This window comes from Leptopilina heterotoma, unplaced genomic scaffold, assembly GCF_015476425.1.
Source record: "Leptopilina heterotoma isolate Lh14 unplaced genomic scaffold, ASM1547642v1 Lhet_39, whole genome shotgun sequence".
In the NCBI taxonomy this organism is placed as follows: domain Eukaryota; kingdom Metazoa; phylum Arthropoda; class Insecta; order Hymenoptera; family Figitidae; genus Leptopilina; species Leptopilina heterotoma.
In genome coordinates, this window is record NW_025111058.1 from 612,105 (window position 1) to 626,206 (window position 14,102).

General features: G+C 22.2%; 2 protein-coding genes across 5 annotated transcripts in view; one reads left to right on the plus strand and one right to left on the minus strand.

Annotated features, from left to right (window-relative positions):
- Nucleotides 1-14,102, plus strand: part of LOC122506018 — a 60,677-nt gene that overhangs the window by 29,695 nt on the left and 16,880 nt on the right. For all 4 annotated transcript variants that reach the window (XM_043617979.1, XM_043617980.1, XM_043617978.1 and 1 more), the window contains exon 5: nt 4,966-5,177. In XM_043617979.1, coding sequence (XP_043473914.1) covers nt 4,966-5,177 — 212 coding nt within the window. The remainder of the gene's footprint in view (nt 1-4,965; nt 5,178-14,102) is intronic.
- Nucleotides 5,060-14,102, minus strand: part of LOC122506016 (peptidylprolyl isomerase domain and WD repeat-containing protein 1) — a 36,827-nt gene continuing 27,784 nt past the window's right edge. The window contains exon 9 of the mRNA XM_043617973.1: nt 5,060-5,189. The gene's annotated coding sequence lies outside the window, so the exon portion shown is untranslated. The remainder of the gene's footprint in view (nt 5,190-14,102) is intronic.

The following is a 14,102-nucleotide window of genomic DNA, read 5'->3' on the forward strand; positions in this document are numbered from 1 at the left end:
ATTGTGTACAATTTTTTCACGTTCGGTAAATTTGTTTTAATTGCTTTTGTAAATTGAATAGGAATTTTAGAATCGCGTGATTTAAAATTGATAAATGCGATCAATTTGAAGAGATAGTGTTATCACGGAAAATTGCACATTTAGATCGAAGACCATCACACTGTGCTGATTAAATGAGAGTATATATGTGGATGTGTCAGGATTCGCTATGACCCTAATCCACACTTATGAGTCTGCTTGTCATTATTGTGTTTCACGTCTCTTTCACTTTTCAAAAACCGCAATTTATTTTTAGCTCACTTTTAACGTAATTATAGATCCGAAATGTACATCAATTTATTACCATAACGTATTTTTTTTTCGCGTCACTTTTTTTTATCGTAAATTATCATTTATTTGCATTATCATCATTAATTATAATTAAAAAATAGTCAATATTTTTATTTATTTATTTATTTAAACACTAACATTTTTTTTGCCTAAATATTTTTTATATGAAGAGAGAAACTTTTTATTTCAATAGTTTATTTATTTATTCAGACAAATTTAAGAATTTTGTTTTCTTAAATTTAAAAATAAAAAATATTTAGAAATAAAAAAATAAAAAATGTACGAAAATAGGGCTCTTTTTGACACCTCCGTATATGTTACGAAAGAAAGAAATAAATAGAAATTGAAAAGAAAACAGAAAAATAAAAAAAAATAAATAAAACGAAATCAAAAAATATTAAGAAATAAAAAATAAAACTAAATAAAAAGTAAAAAGGGTTACGAATAAAGGGCTCTTATTAAAGTCCATTTATATTACGAAGTAAATATATATATATATAAATTAAAAGAAAACAGAAAAAGAAAAAGAAAAAAAAAGAAATACAATAAAATACTAAAAAATAAAACTAAATAAAAAAATAAATAGAAGTAAAAAATAAAAAGGGTTCGAATAAAGATCTGTTTTTGTCGCCCGTGTATGTTACGAAATAAATAAATAAATAAAAATACAATCGAAATAAAGAAAATAAAAATAAGTAAAAAAATAAAATAAATAAATAAAACCAAATAAAATCAAAAGAAATCCAATTTAAAAAATTAAAAATACAGAAAAAATTAAAAACATACAGAAAAAAATTAAAAATTTAGAAAGAAATTAAAAATACAGAAAAAAATTAAAAATACAGAAAGAAATTAAAAATACAGAAGAAAATTTAAAATACAGAAAGAAATTAAAAATACAGAAAGAAATTAAAAATACAGAAAAAAAATATTAAGAAACAAAGAAAAAGTGGAAAAATTTATAGAACAAATAATGCTGAGTTTTCTTTTCACCCAAAAAAATACATGTGTTTATCTTTATAACTCTCCTTTTCGAAAGCATTTTTACTTTAGCACAAAAAAAGAAGGAGGAAAAAAAAGTAACGTAGCATTTTTCTTGGTGGGTCTAAAGAAATAAATTTGCATGATGATATATTTTTTGCATATCCTTAACGCGCATCTGTGACGAGAGAAACGCTGAGGAAAGAATAAATGATACTTTTTCAGGAATAATTTAGAAATTGTTTTTAAAAAAAAATTTTTTTTTTATATTAATCTTTCTAAATAACAATAAATAAATAAATTTCTATAAACAATTATAGTTTATACTATTTGTTCATAAGAAAAAAAATATATACGTACAAATGCTTCTTAAACGAAAAAGATTTTTTTGACAAAGAGAAATTCCCCTTGGGTCAATACCTACCTATATTAGAAATAAGTTTCACACTCGCACACAAAGAAAGTGGGGGAAAAAAAAACTTCTGAAAGTGGTCTTAAATAGATTTTCAGTTACCCTACAATTGTGACAAGAATAAAAGTCGAATATTATATAGGGGAACATCATTTCGAACAAATCCATTTGGAAATAAAGTTTATTGAAGGCACATTAAGAATATTTAAAAGAAAAACATTAGGTTTATTTGACTGGAAAATCTATATTTAATATTATGTATTTTAATAAAATTTATCAAATGTACAAAATATGTATAAAATGAAATTTATTTAATAACAAAAATAAAAAGTTATGTATTTTAAATTTAAATGTTATGTATTAAAATATTTTTCCAAATTTATACAGAAATTGCGAAAAAAACGTTTTCAATTTAAAAGAAAATGAATGTCTGACTAAAAATCGCTTTTACTACTTGTAAACCGATTATTGGAATTCTTTTCATTAGTTTAGAAAACTAATTGAAAAGAGTATAAAAATTACTAATGCCATTTTTTTAGTAATTTGTAGTTTTCTGATAATAAAAAAAATTTTGTAACAAAAATATAAAATTCAGACTGCAATTATTCTGTATAAAAAGGCAAGAAAAAATTGTCTGACCATAAACTACTTTTACTACTGAAAAATATTTTTTTAATTTCCTCTAACAATGGATTTAAAATAATAAATTCTCTTATAAAATACTATGTATGAGGAAGAATAAATTTGTCGAATATAGTTATCAAAAAGAAAGAAATTTAAAAATATACTTGTCTGGCTAAAAACTTACTTTTACTACTAATTACTATTTTGCACTTTTTCCAGTAGTAGTTTTCTGATAAAGAAAAAAATTGGGTACAAAAATATAGAAATAAGACTAATACAATGCGTTTAAAATAAAAAATTCGCTGTAAAATACTATAAGAAAAAAATTAATTTTCTATAGTGAAAAATAAAGAAAAATGAAAGAAACAACATGTCTGACTGAAAACTTACTTTACTACTAAAATATAAAGTCTTTATTATTTATAAAACCAATTTTTTAACTTCCTGTCATTTGTAGAATAATATAATTAGATTCAATAGGAATTTATAAGTACTAGACATTTTTTCAGTTGAAGCGAGAAAAAACTTTGTCTGACAATAAACCACTTTTACTACTTATTTTTTTCTAATTTCTCTATTATTATAGAATTTACTTTTACCACTAATACAAATATTGAAAATATTTCAAACACTGACAAACATTCTACTACTTTCAGAACCGATTATTATAGAATTATTTTCATTATTAAAAAAATAATTGCAATGTACAAAAATAAAAGCAAATTTTTTTGACGAAAAGTAGAGGAAAAAACTGTCTGACCACAAAATACTTTTACTCCTAATTTTTTAATTAAATTTCTAAGTAAATTTTTTTAGAAATTTAATTGTTTTAACTATTCAAAATAATAAATTTCCCTATTAAATAAATAAATAAATTCGCCTCAATTTTGTTGACAAAAAAGAAAATACTGTCTGACCATAAAATACTTTTACTACTGATTTTTTTTTACATATTCAATTACTTTAGCTATTCAAAATAATAAATTCGCCTATTAAAATTACTCTTAAGAAAAAAATTAAGTTTTAAAGAAAAAAGTAGAAAAAGAAATAAGAAAAAAGGCTTGTCTGACTAAAAACTCACTTCTACTACTAATGAAAATATAGCAAATGTTCATTAGATAATAAAATCAATTATTGCAATTTTTTTCATCAGTAGAATAACAATTGGATTATTCAAAAATATAATATGTTTATTCCACTTTTCTTGTAGAGAGAAAAAAACTTTGTCCGACCGTAAACCGACTTTTACTACAACTGAGATTTCTTTTTAAAAACTTCTCTTGAATAATGCACTTAAATATAATAAATTACCCTGTAAAATACTCTTTGAGAAAAATTAATTCTTTCATAGTGATAAAGTTCTAAGTAAGAACTGTGAAAATAACAGATTTGTCTGACTAAACATTTATTTTTACTACTAACATTGAATTAGTATTCAATGTTAATTAGTATTCAATATTAACATTGGAATTACAAATAAAATTCGAATTATCCAGTTTTACATATAAATTTTATAAAGTCTGCCTGACTAAAACTGCATGTTACTACTGATTAAAATTGGAACAATTCTGAAGTGTATCATGTCTGACTAAAACAGACGTTTACTACTGATTTACAACTAATTTTAATTATTACCTAAAGTTTGTTAATTTTTACTCTACCAAAAAATATTTCTTTCAGTTTTTCTTTCTAAATATATAATTCATGAAAGAAATTTTCAAAAGTTAGCATTTTGAGAAGAAACTATTTTCAGTATAGTGAAGAAAATAGAAAAAAAAAATTCTATTCTATAAAAACTGTTCTCTTATACTTAGAAAAATTGAACATTACAAAAAGTTACTTCTGACGTAAAATTCGATTTTTTTCTATTAATAAAAGTCCTACGTTTTCTTTTAGAAAATTTCCACCTTAAAATGTTTATTTAAAAAAAAAAATTTTTTTTGTCTGACAAAAACCGATTATTACTACTGAAATTTCAGACATAAATTGATTTTTTCACGTCTAATAAAAATCAAAAGGATTTTTTAAAAATAATGGTTGTCTCACTGAAAGTTGCTTATTCTACTGATTCGATAATAACACAAGGACAAAAATTGCGTCTGACGTTAACTGGTCTTTACTACTTATAAACAAAATAAATTCATAACGAAGTATTTTCCTAAAGTTTTGAACAATCAAAACGGTTCAGTGTTTCAAGTGGAAAAAATTTTTTCTGGCATTTTAAATATTTTCGAAAATTATCATAAATTTATAAAATTATTTTCTTACTAATTTTAATTTATAATTTTAATTAATAATATTGTGACTTATAGTTAAGAATTATTTTTTTAACAAACAAAATAATATTTTAAATAAATAGATTCAGAGTTAATATAAAGTATTTGTCTGACTAAAACTGAGGTTTACTACTGACTTGCCAAATTGTATGAAACAAACTGACATTTTCTACTGAGAAAAATTCAAAGTTATTTTGAAAAATTTTCATCTGAAAAAAACTATTTACGAAATAGGTAATGAAAATGAGAGAAATTAAAAAATAAATTGAGGTTTTTTTTCATTCAAAATGCAAAAAAAATATAATTGAAAAATATTTATAGTAAACAAAAAATTATTTGCAGCCAATGCTTGTGGATATGAAACGAAATACTGCTGGTGACGATGGTGAAGTTGAAGATGGCGTGGAATATTACAGACTTCGCTCGTTTTCCATAACTGCCAACGGAATTTACAATCTCGGTGACTCCCTGAAAAGTCGACGAAGCAGAAGTATCAATAGTGTCACGTCTTCTGGTACCAGCTGCAGTAGTACAAGGGATGCGAGACTTTTAAGGTAATTTTGAATCTAAATGTAAAAATAAAAAATATTGATTAAAAAAAATTATTATTTATTTATTAAAAAATATTGATTTAAATATTAAGTGGAAAATTGTTTAAATTGCTTATAAGAAAATTAAAAAAATTCAAATTATATATTAAAATGAAAATAAATATTATTAATAATATTAATATATAAAAATGAGAATTATAAATATAAATACAAATACCAAAAAAAAATATAAATATCTAAATTAAAAAGCGTACCTAAATATAAAAATAAAAATGACAATATATAAAAATATCGATTACAAGGAAAAAATACACGAATATTATTTCGATTTATAAAAAATTCTTTCTCTGAAATATTCAAAAAGAAAATTATACACTTCTCCAATGAATAAATTTGCAAAATCCGTTCGGAATTATTTAGACAAAACAAAGAAGAAATACAAAATTTCCACTCACAAAAAAAAGAATGCTTATTCCATCAAAAAAATCTCTATATTTAGAAATCGAAATCAGTTTATGAAATAGTCTTCAAAAATAGAAAAAGAAAAATATTTTCTCCAAAATCAAATTTAATCTAATAACTAACAACAATTCGAGCTCTGACGCGCGCAGCTAACTTTTTGCTCAGTTTTTTAAATGAAATTTTAAATAAAATTAGCAATTTTAAAAATAATACAACGTAAAGCTTTGTATTCAAATTTATATTCATAAAAATAAAATATAACTTGGAATAGGGTTTTTATATTATTTTTTCAATTTTTGACAATAATATATCTTTTTAAATAACTTAAATATTGAACAACTGTCATAAAACAATGATTTATAAATTATTATAAATAATTTTACTCAAATATTTCAAAATTAATTCAATTTTAAAAGAGTTCTAATCTTCCAAAATTAGTTATAAATTTATCAATATATAATTAATTAATTATTAAAAATAATGAATTTATAGAAGAATTTTAGTGAAAAACACTAAAAGAATTTTAGTATTTGAAGAATTAGAACTTTTGAAGAATATCTTTGAATTTTTTTTTAAACTAATGGAGTTTCTTTAATAACTAGCCAAACTATCCGCGCGCAAGCGCGCGGGAATGTTGTATGTGGCTGCTTATTTTAAACAATTTAAAAAATTTTAAAGAAATAATTATTATAACCTAACGTTGAGATTTAACTAACTAAAATTCAAATAATTTCACTCAATGGTCTCAATTTAAATAGAATTTACATTACTAGACTTAAACTATGGCTAGAACAAATACAATTAGTATCTGGGTCATCTTTTGCATTGCTTATTTTATAAAGCCATTTTAAATTAAATACTTTTTAAAGAAATAATAATTATTACACACTGAAAAAAGTTTTACTTGAATTTCGCTACTAAAGTGAAATCTGTAGTTCATCCAGCTAAATATTTTTTGCCGTGCATAACGAAAAAAGAATTAAATTAACATCAGATTTTCTACATTCAAAAAAACGAATTCAAATAGAAATTAATCATTTTACAACTTAACCAAATTCACCCCAGAAATCACTGAATTCAATAATTTAGAAGAAAGTCAGACAAAAGCAGGGTTCCTACAGAATCTGGAAATCATGGAAATCATGGAAATGGTAAAAATTCTAAATTTTTTCAGTTTTCCATTTTTTCTCTTGAATAAAAATTCAAATAATAATAAAGCTAAATGGCTAAAAGAGAAGAAAAAATAATGAATTTTAAGAAATTCGATTTTTCGGATTTTTGATAATTTTTAATAATTTTTGATTTTTTACCAAAGAGTCGAGACTATTAAATAAGTAAAGTATTTTCCAAAAGCACAAAAATAATGAAGCTAAATCCCATAAAAGAGAGGAAAAAATGTTGAATTTTAAGAAAATCGGATTTTTGAAATTTTTCGAATTTTTGATAATTTTTGATTTTTTACTAAAGAGTCGAGACAATTTAATAAGTAAAGTATTTTCCAAAAGCACAAAAATAATGAAGCTAATTCCCATAAAAGAGAGGAAAAAATGTTTAATTTTAAGAAAATCGGATTTTTGAATTTTTTCGAATTTTTGATAATTTTTGATTTTTTACCAAAGAGTCGAGACTATTAAATAAGTAAAGTATTTTCCAAAAGCACAAAAATAATGAAGCTAAATCCCAAAAAAAAAGAAGAAAAACTGTTGAATTTTAAGAAATTCGGATTTTTGAATTTTTTCGAATTTTTGATAATTTTAGATTTTTTACTAAAGAATCGAGACAATTTAATAAGTAAAGTATTTTCCAAAAGCACAAAAATAACGAAGCTAAATCCCATAAAAGAGAGGAAAAAATGTTGAATTTTAAGAAAATCGGATTTTTGAATTTTTTCGAATTTTTGATAATTTTTGATTTTTTACCAAAGAGTCGAGACTATTAAATAAGTAAAGTATTTTCCAAAAGCACAAAAATAACGAAGCTAAATCCCATAAAAGAGAGGAAAAAATGTTGAATTTTAAGAAAATCGGATTTTTGAATTTTTTCGAATTTTTGATAATTTTAGATTTTTTTCCAAAGAGTCGAGACAATTTAATAAGTAAAGTATTTTCCAAAGGCACAAAAATAATAAAGCTAAATCCTATAAAAGAGAGGAAAAAATGTTGAATTTTAAGAAATTCGGATTTTGGAATTTTTGATAATTTTCGATAATTTTACATTTTTTACCAAAGAGTCGAGACAATTTAATAAGTAAAGTATTTTCCAAAAGCACAAAAATAATGAAGCTAAATCCTATAAAACAGAGGAAAAAATGTTGAATTTTAAGAAATTCGGATTTTTGAATTTTTTCGAATTTTTGATAATTTTAGATTTTTTTCCAAAGAGTCGAGACAATTTAATAAGTAAAGTATTTTCCAAAAGCACAAAAATAATGAAGCTTAATCCTATAAAAGAGAGGAAAAAATGTTGAATTTTAAGAAAATCGGATTTTTGAATTTTTTCGAATTTTTGATAATTTTTGATTTTTTACCAAAGAGTCGAGACTATTAAATAAGTAAAGTATTTTCCAAAAGCACAAAAATAACGAAGCTCAATCCCATAAAAGAGAGGAAAAAATGTTGAATTTTAAGAAAATCGGATTTTTGAATTTTTTCGAATTTTTGATAATTTTTGATTTTTTACCAAAGAGTCGAGACTATTAAATAAGTAAAGTATTTTCCAAAAGCACAAAAATAACGAAGCTAAATCCCATAAAAGAGAGGAAAAAATGTTGAATTTTAAGAAAATCGGATTTTTGAATTTTTTCGAATTTTTGATAATTTAAGATTTTTTACCAAAGAGTCGAGACTATTAAATAAGTAAAGTATTTTCCAAAAGCACAAAAATAATGAAGCTAAATCCCATAAAAGAGAAGAAAAACTGTTGAATTTTAAGAAATTCGGATTTTTGAATTTTTTCGAATTTTTGATAATTTTAGATTTTTTACTAAAGAGTCGAGACAATTTAATAAGTAAAGTATTTTCCAAAAGCACAAAAATAACGAAGCTAAATCCCATAAAAGAGAGGAAAAAATGTTGAATTTTAAGAAAATCGGATTTTTGAATTTTTTCGAATTTTTGATAATTTTAGATTTTTTTCCAAAGAGTCGAGACAATTTAATAAGTAAAGTATTTTCCAAAAGCACAAAAATAATGAAGCTAATTCCCATAAAAGAGAGGAAAAAATGTTGAATTTTAAGAAAATCGGATTTTTGAATTTTTTCGAATTTTTGATAATTTTTGATTTTTTACCAAAGAGTCGAGACTATTAAATAAGTAAAGTATTTTCCAAAAGCACTAAAATAATGAAGCTAAATCCCATAAAAGGGAAGAAAAAATGTTGAATTTTAAGAAATTCGGATTTTTGAATTTTTTCGAATTTTTGATAATTTTAGATTTTTTACTAAAGAGTCGAGACAATTTAATAAGTAAAGTATTTTCTAAAAGCACAAAAATAACGAAGCTAAATCCCATAAAAGAGAGGAAAAAATGTTGAATTTTAAGAAAATCGGATTTTTGAATTTTTTCGAATTTTTGATAATTTTTGATTTTTTACCAAAGAGTCGAGACAATTTAATAAGTAAAGTATTTTCCAAAAGCACAAAAATAATGAAGCTAATTCCCATAAAAGAGAGGGAAAAATTGTTGAATTTTAAGAAAATCGGATTTTTGAATTTTTTCGAATTTTTGATAATTTTTGATTTTTTACCAAAGAGTCGAGACTATTAAATAAGTAAAGTATTTTCCAAAAGCACAAAAATAACGAAGCTCAATCCCATAAAAGAGAGGAAAAAATGTTGAATTTTAAGAAAATCGGATTTTTGAATTTTTTCGAATTTTTGATAATTTTTGATTTTTTACCAAAGAGTCGAGACTATTAAATAAGTAAAGTATTTTCCAAAAGCACAAAAATAACGAAGCTAAATCCCATAAAAGAGAGGAAAAAATGTTGAATTTTAAGAAAATCGGATTTTTGAATTTTTTCGAATTTTTGATAATTTAAGATTTTTTTCCAAAGAGTCGAGACAATTTAATAAGTAAAGTATTTTCCAAAAGCACAAAAATAATGAAGCTTAATCCTATAAAAGAGAGGAAAAAATGTTGAATTTTAAGAAATTCGGATTTTTGAATTTTTTCGAATTTTTGATAATTTTAGATTTTTTACTAAAGAGTCGAGACAATTTAATAAGTAAAGTATTTTCCAAAAGCACAAAAATAACGAAGCTAAATCCCATAAAAGAGAGGAAAAAATGTTGAATTTTAAGAAAATCGGATTTTTGAATTTTTTCGAATTTTTGATAATTTTTGATTTTTTACCAAAGAGTCGAGACAATTTAATAAGTAAAGTATTTTCCAAAAGCACAAAAATAATGAAGCTAATTCCCATAAAAGAGAGGAAAAAATGTTGAATTTTAAGAAAATCGGATTTTTGAATTTTTTCGAATTTTTGATAATTTTTGATTTTTTACCAAAGAGTCGAGACAATTTAATAAGTAAAGTATTTTCCAAAAGCACAAAAATAATGAAGCTAATTCCCATAAAAGAGAGGGAAAAATTGTTGAATTTTAAGAAAATCGGATTTTTGAATTTTTTCGAATTTTTGATAATTTTTGATTTTTTACCAAAGAGTCGAGACTATTAAATAAGTAAAGTATTTTCCAAAAGCACAAAAATAACGAAGCTCAATCCCATAAAAGAGAGGAAAAAATGTTGAATTTTAAGAAAATCGGATTTTTGAATTTTTTCGAATTTTTGATAATTTTTGATTTTTTACCAAAGAGTCGAGACTATTAAATAAGTAAAGTATTTTCCAAAAGCACAAAAATAACGAAGCTAAATCCCATAAAAGAGAGGAAAAAATGTTGAATTTTAAGAAAATCGGATTTTTGAATTTTTTCGAATTTTTGATAATTTAAGATTTTTTTCCAAAGAGTCGAGACAATTTAATAAGTAAAGTATTTTCCAAAAGCACAAAAATAATGAAGCTTAATCCTATAAAAGAGAGGAAAAAATGTTGAATTTTAAGAAAATCGGATTTTTGAATTTTTTCGAATTTTTGATAATTTTTGATTTTTTACCAAAGAGTCGAGACAATTTAATAAGTAAAGTATTTTCCAAAAGCACAAAAATAATGAAGCTAATTCCCATAAAAGAGAGGAAAAAATGTTGAATTTTAAGAAAATCGGATTTTTGAATTTTTTCGAATTTTTGATAATTTTTGATTTTTTTCCAAAGACTCGAGACTATTAAATAAGTAAAGTATTTTCCAAAAGCACAAAAATAACGAAGCTAAATCCCATAAAAGAGAGGAAAAAATGTTGAATTTTAAGAAAATCGGATTTTTGAATTTTTTCGAATTTTTGATAATTTTAGATTTTTTTCCAAAGAGTCGAGACAATTTAATAAGTAAAGTATTTTTCAAAAGCACAAAAATAACGAAGCTAAATCCCATAAAAGAGAAGAAAAAATGTTGATTTTTAAGATAATCGGATTTTTGAATTTTTTCGAATTTTTGATAATTTTAGATTTTTTACTAAAGATTCGAGACTATTAAATAAGTAAAGTATTTTCCAAAAGCACAAAAATAATAAAGCTAAATCCCATTAAAGAGAGGAAAAAATGTTGAATTTTAAGAAAATCGGATTTTTGAATTTTTTCGAATTTTTGATAATTTTTGATTTTTTACCAAAGAGTCGAGACAATTTAATAAGTAAAGTATTTTCCACATTAAAAAGTTTGACATTAAAAAATATATAAAAAATGCCAATACTTAACCCACAAAATTTAATTTTCAAAACAAACAAATGAATGCAGATAATTTGCTAACGGAAAGGAAACTTACGATTATTATAATGTATGTATATGTATATGTATATTTCTATTTTTTATCAAAACGTATAAAAAACAAAAGAATAACTATAACTAACTTCAAGTGTGGACAGAGATCCGGAAATCTGGAATCACGACGATTATTATATATAATTTTAATAATTTTAATTGAAAATTTTGAAAGCAAATTTTTATGAAGAAGAATTTTATTAAAATTGTATTAAAAATAATTGCATTCTTGCGATGAATTTTAGGTACTATTTATAAAAATAATTGAATTATTGCGAAGAATTTTATTATTTATAAAAATAATTGAAATGCTTCAAAGAATTTATTAAAATTTTAAGAAATAATTAAATTCTTATGAAGAATTTTATAGAAATATTTGAAAATAATGGAATTTTTTCGAAAAATTCAATTATAAAGTTATTTCGAAAATAAATAGATTTTTTTAAAGAATTTTATTAAAATTAAGTAATATTCAAAATAATTGAATTTATCACAAGAAATTTATTACATTTTTTGAAAATAATTGAATTCTTTCAATTTTTTTTTAAGAATATATATTTAAAATCTTTCGTGTAATTTTATTTAAATTGGATTAAAAATAATTTAATTCCTGCAAAGAATTTTAGTATTTATAAAAATAGTTGAATTGTTTCGAAGAATTTATTAAAATTTTAGGAAATAAATGAAATTTATGGAAATATTTTTAAATATTTGAATTCATCCGAGGAATTCAATTAAAATTATTTTGAAAATAATTGAATTCCTGCAAAGAATTTTAATATTTATAAAATTAATTGAATTCTTGCGAAGAATTTTAGTATTTATAAAAATAATTGCATTTTTTCGAAGGATTTATTAAAATTTTAGAAAAAAATTTAATTTTTTCGAAATGTGTTAAAATTTAAACTCTTCCGAGGCATTTAATTAAAATTGTTTTGAAAATAATTGAATTTTTGTAAAGATTTTACTATTTAAAGAAATAAATGGAATTGTTTAGAAGGATTTATTAAAATTTTAGAAAATAATTGAATTCTTTAATAAAATTATATCAAAAAAAAATTTTATTAAAAAAAATTAATTTTGTACTTAATAAGTGGATTTTAAAAATTTTTATTATGAAATTATTTAAAAAATTTATATTTGAAAATAAAAAATTTTGAAAATTGGCATAATAATAATAAATTGAATACTATTTATAGGATAATAAAAATAATTTAATATTTTATTTATAATACTGATATGAAATTTTTCTAATCCCAATAAAATCCCAAATCAAAATAATATAAATAAATGAATTTGCTAATTTTCTTTCACCGGCAGAAAAAAAACCTAATAAATATAAAGAGTAAATATCTAAATGAAATTTAGAAAAGTTCTCCTTTTTTTTACCCCTTTTTTTATCGTGCGTGTCTTTAGAGTTGAGAAAAGTTCTATATATAGTATATACATATAACGTGAATAGTCTTTTTTTTCCTGACGATCACGTCCTGAATTCCTTGGAGGATACTATTGCTAATCTCGCCAAAGAGTAAAAGCACAGCAACTCCCTCGTAAAATAAGTTTTCTGTAAACACAACTACGAGTCGAGCATATTGAATGCGCGTGTAAAAGGTAGCTTCAAACATTCGAGAATTGGATGTTATATCGTTATCGATCTCTCTCCTCTCTTTTGTGTGTGCCTATATATACATGTAGACAAACATTCAACATTTTTCAGGATTCCATCCTCTTTTCAATATTTATTTAACTTTTCCTTTATTAGTGTTTTAATTTCCTAATTAATTTTCTATATTAATAAATTTATCCATTTTCGATTTTTTATTTTAGTAATTAAATTTTCATCTACATATTTAAATGCGGACATTGAATTATTCAAGATTAATAAAATTTCATTCATATTAAATTAAATTAGGTAAGTTAATTTTAAATTTTTGGATAAATGAATTTCTATTTTAATAAATTAAATTCGTTTTAAAAAAAGCATCTAATATTTAAATAACTACATTTTTTATTATTTATATAATATTTTTATCATTAATTATATTTTAATTTTTATTATTATTTGAAGTTGAATCATTATGACGTCACAGCTTTAGAACATTTTGCTTTGCACAAAATGTAACGTCATAATGGTTCAAATCTCCTTAAAGTTGAAACTCAATTAAATTGAATTAATTAAATTTCTTTCTTCAGTTTTTAATTTTAGTATAATTTCTTTTTTATTTTTAAATTTTAAATAATTTTTTTTCTAATTATGATTAATTTTCTGTTCTCTTTATATATTTTTTTTTTCATAAAATAATGGGACTTGCCCTTTGTAATTATAGTGTTTTTACTCTTTATTTAAAACTTTTAACTAATTTCTCTCTTTAAATTAATTTTCTTTCTTTCATTAAAATTTTCTCCTACATTTTTACATTAATTTCGGTTAATTTTTTATACATTAGTTTTTTATTTCATAAGCCGGACGCTAAAAAAAGAAACTTTCATTACAGCGGATTTCTCTAATCTTAATGCATATTTTTCTCTTATTATATTAAATTAAAAGAAATTTTTTTTTGTTTTTACATGTAAGAGGATTACCTTAATAGGA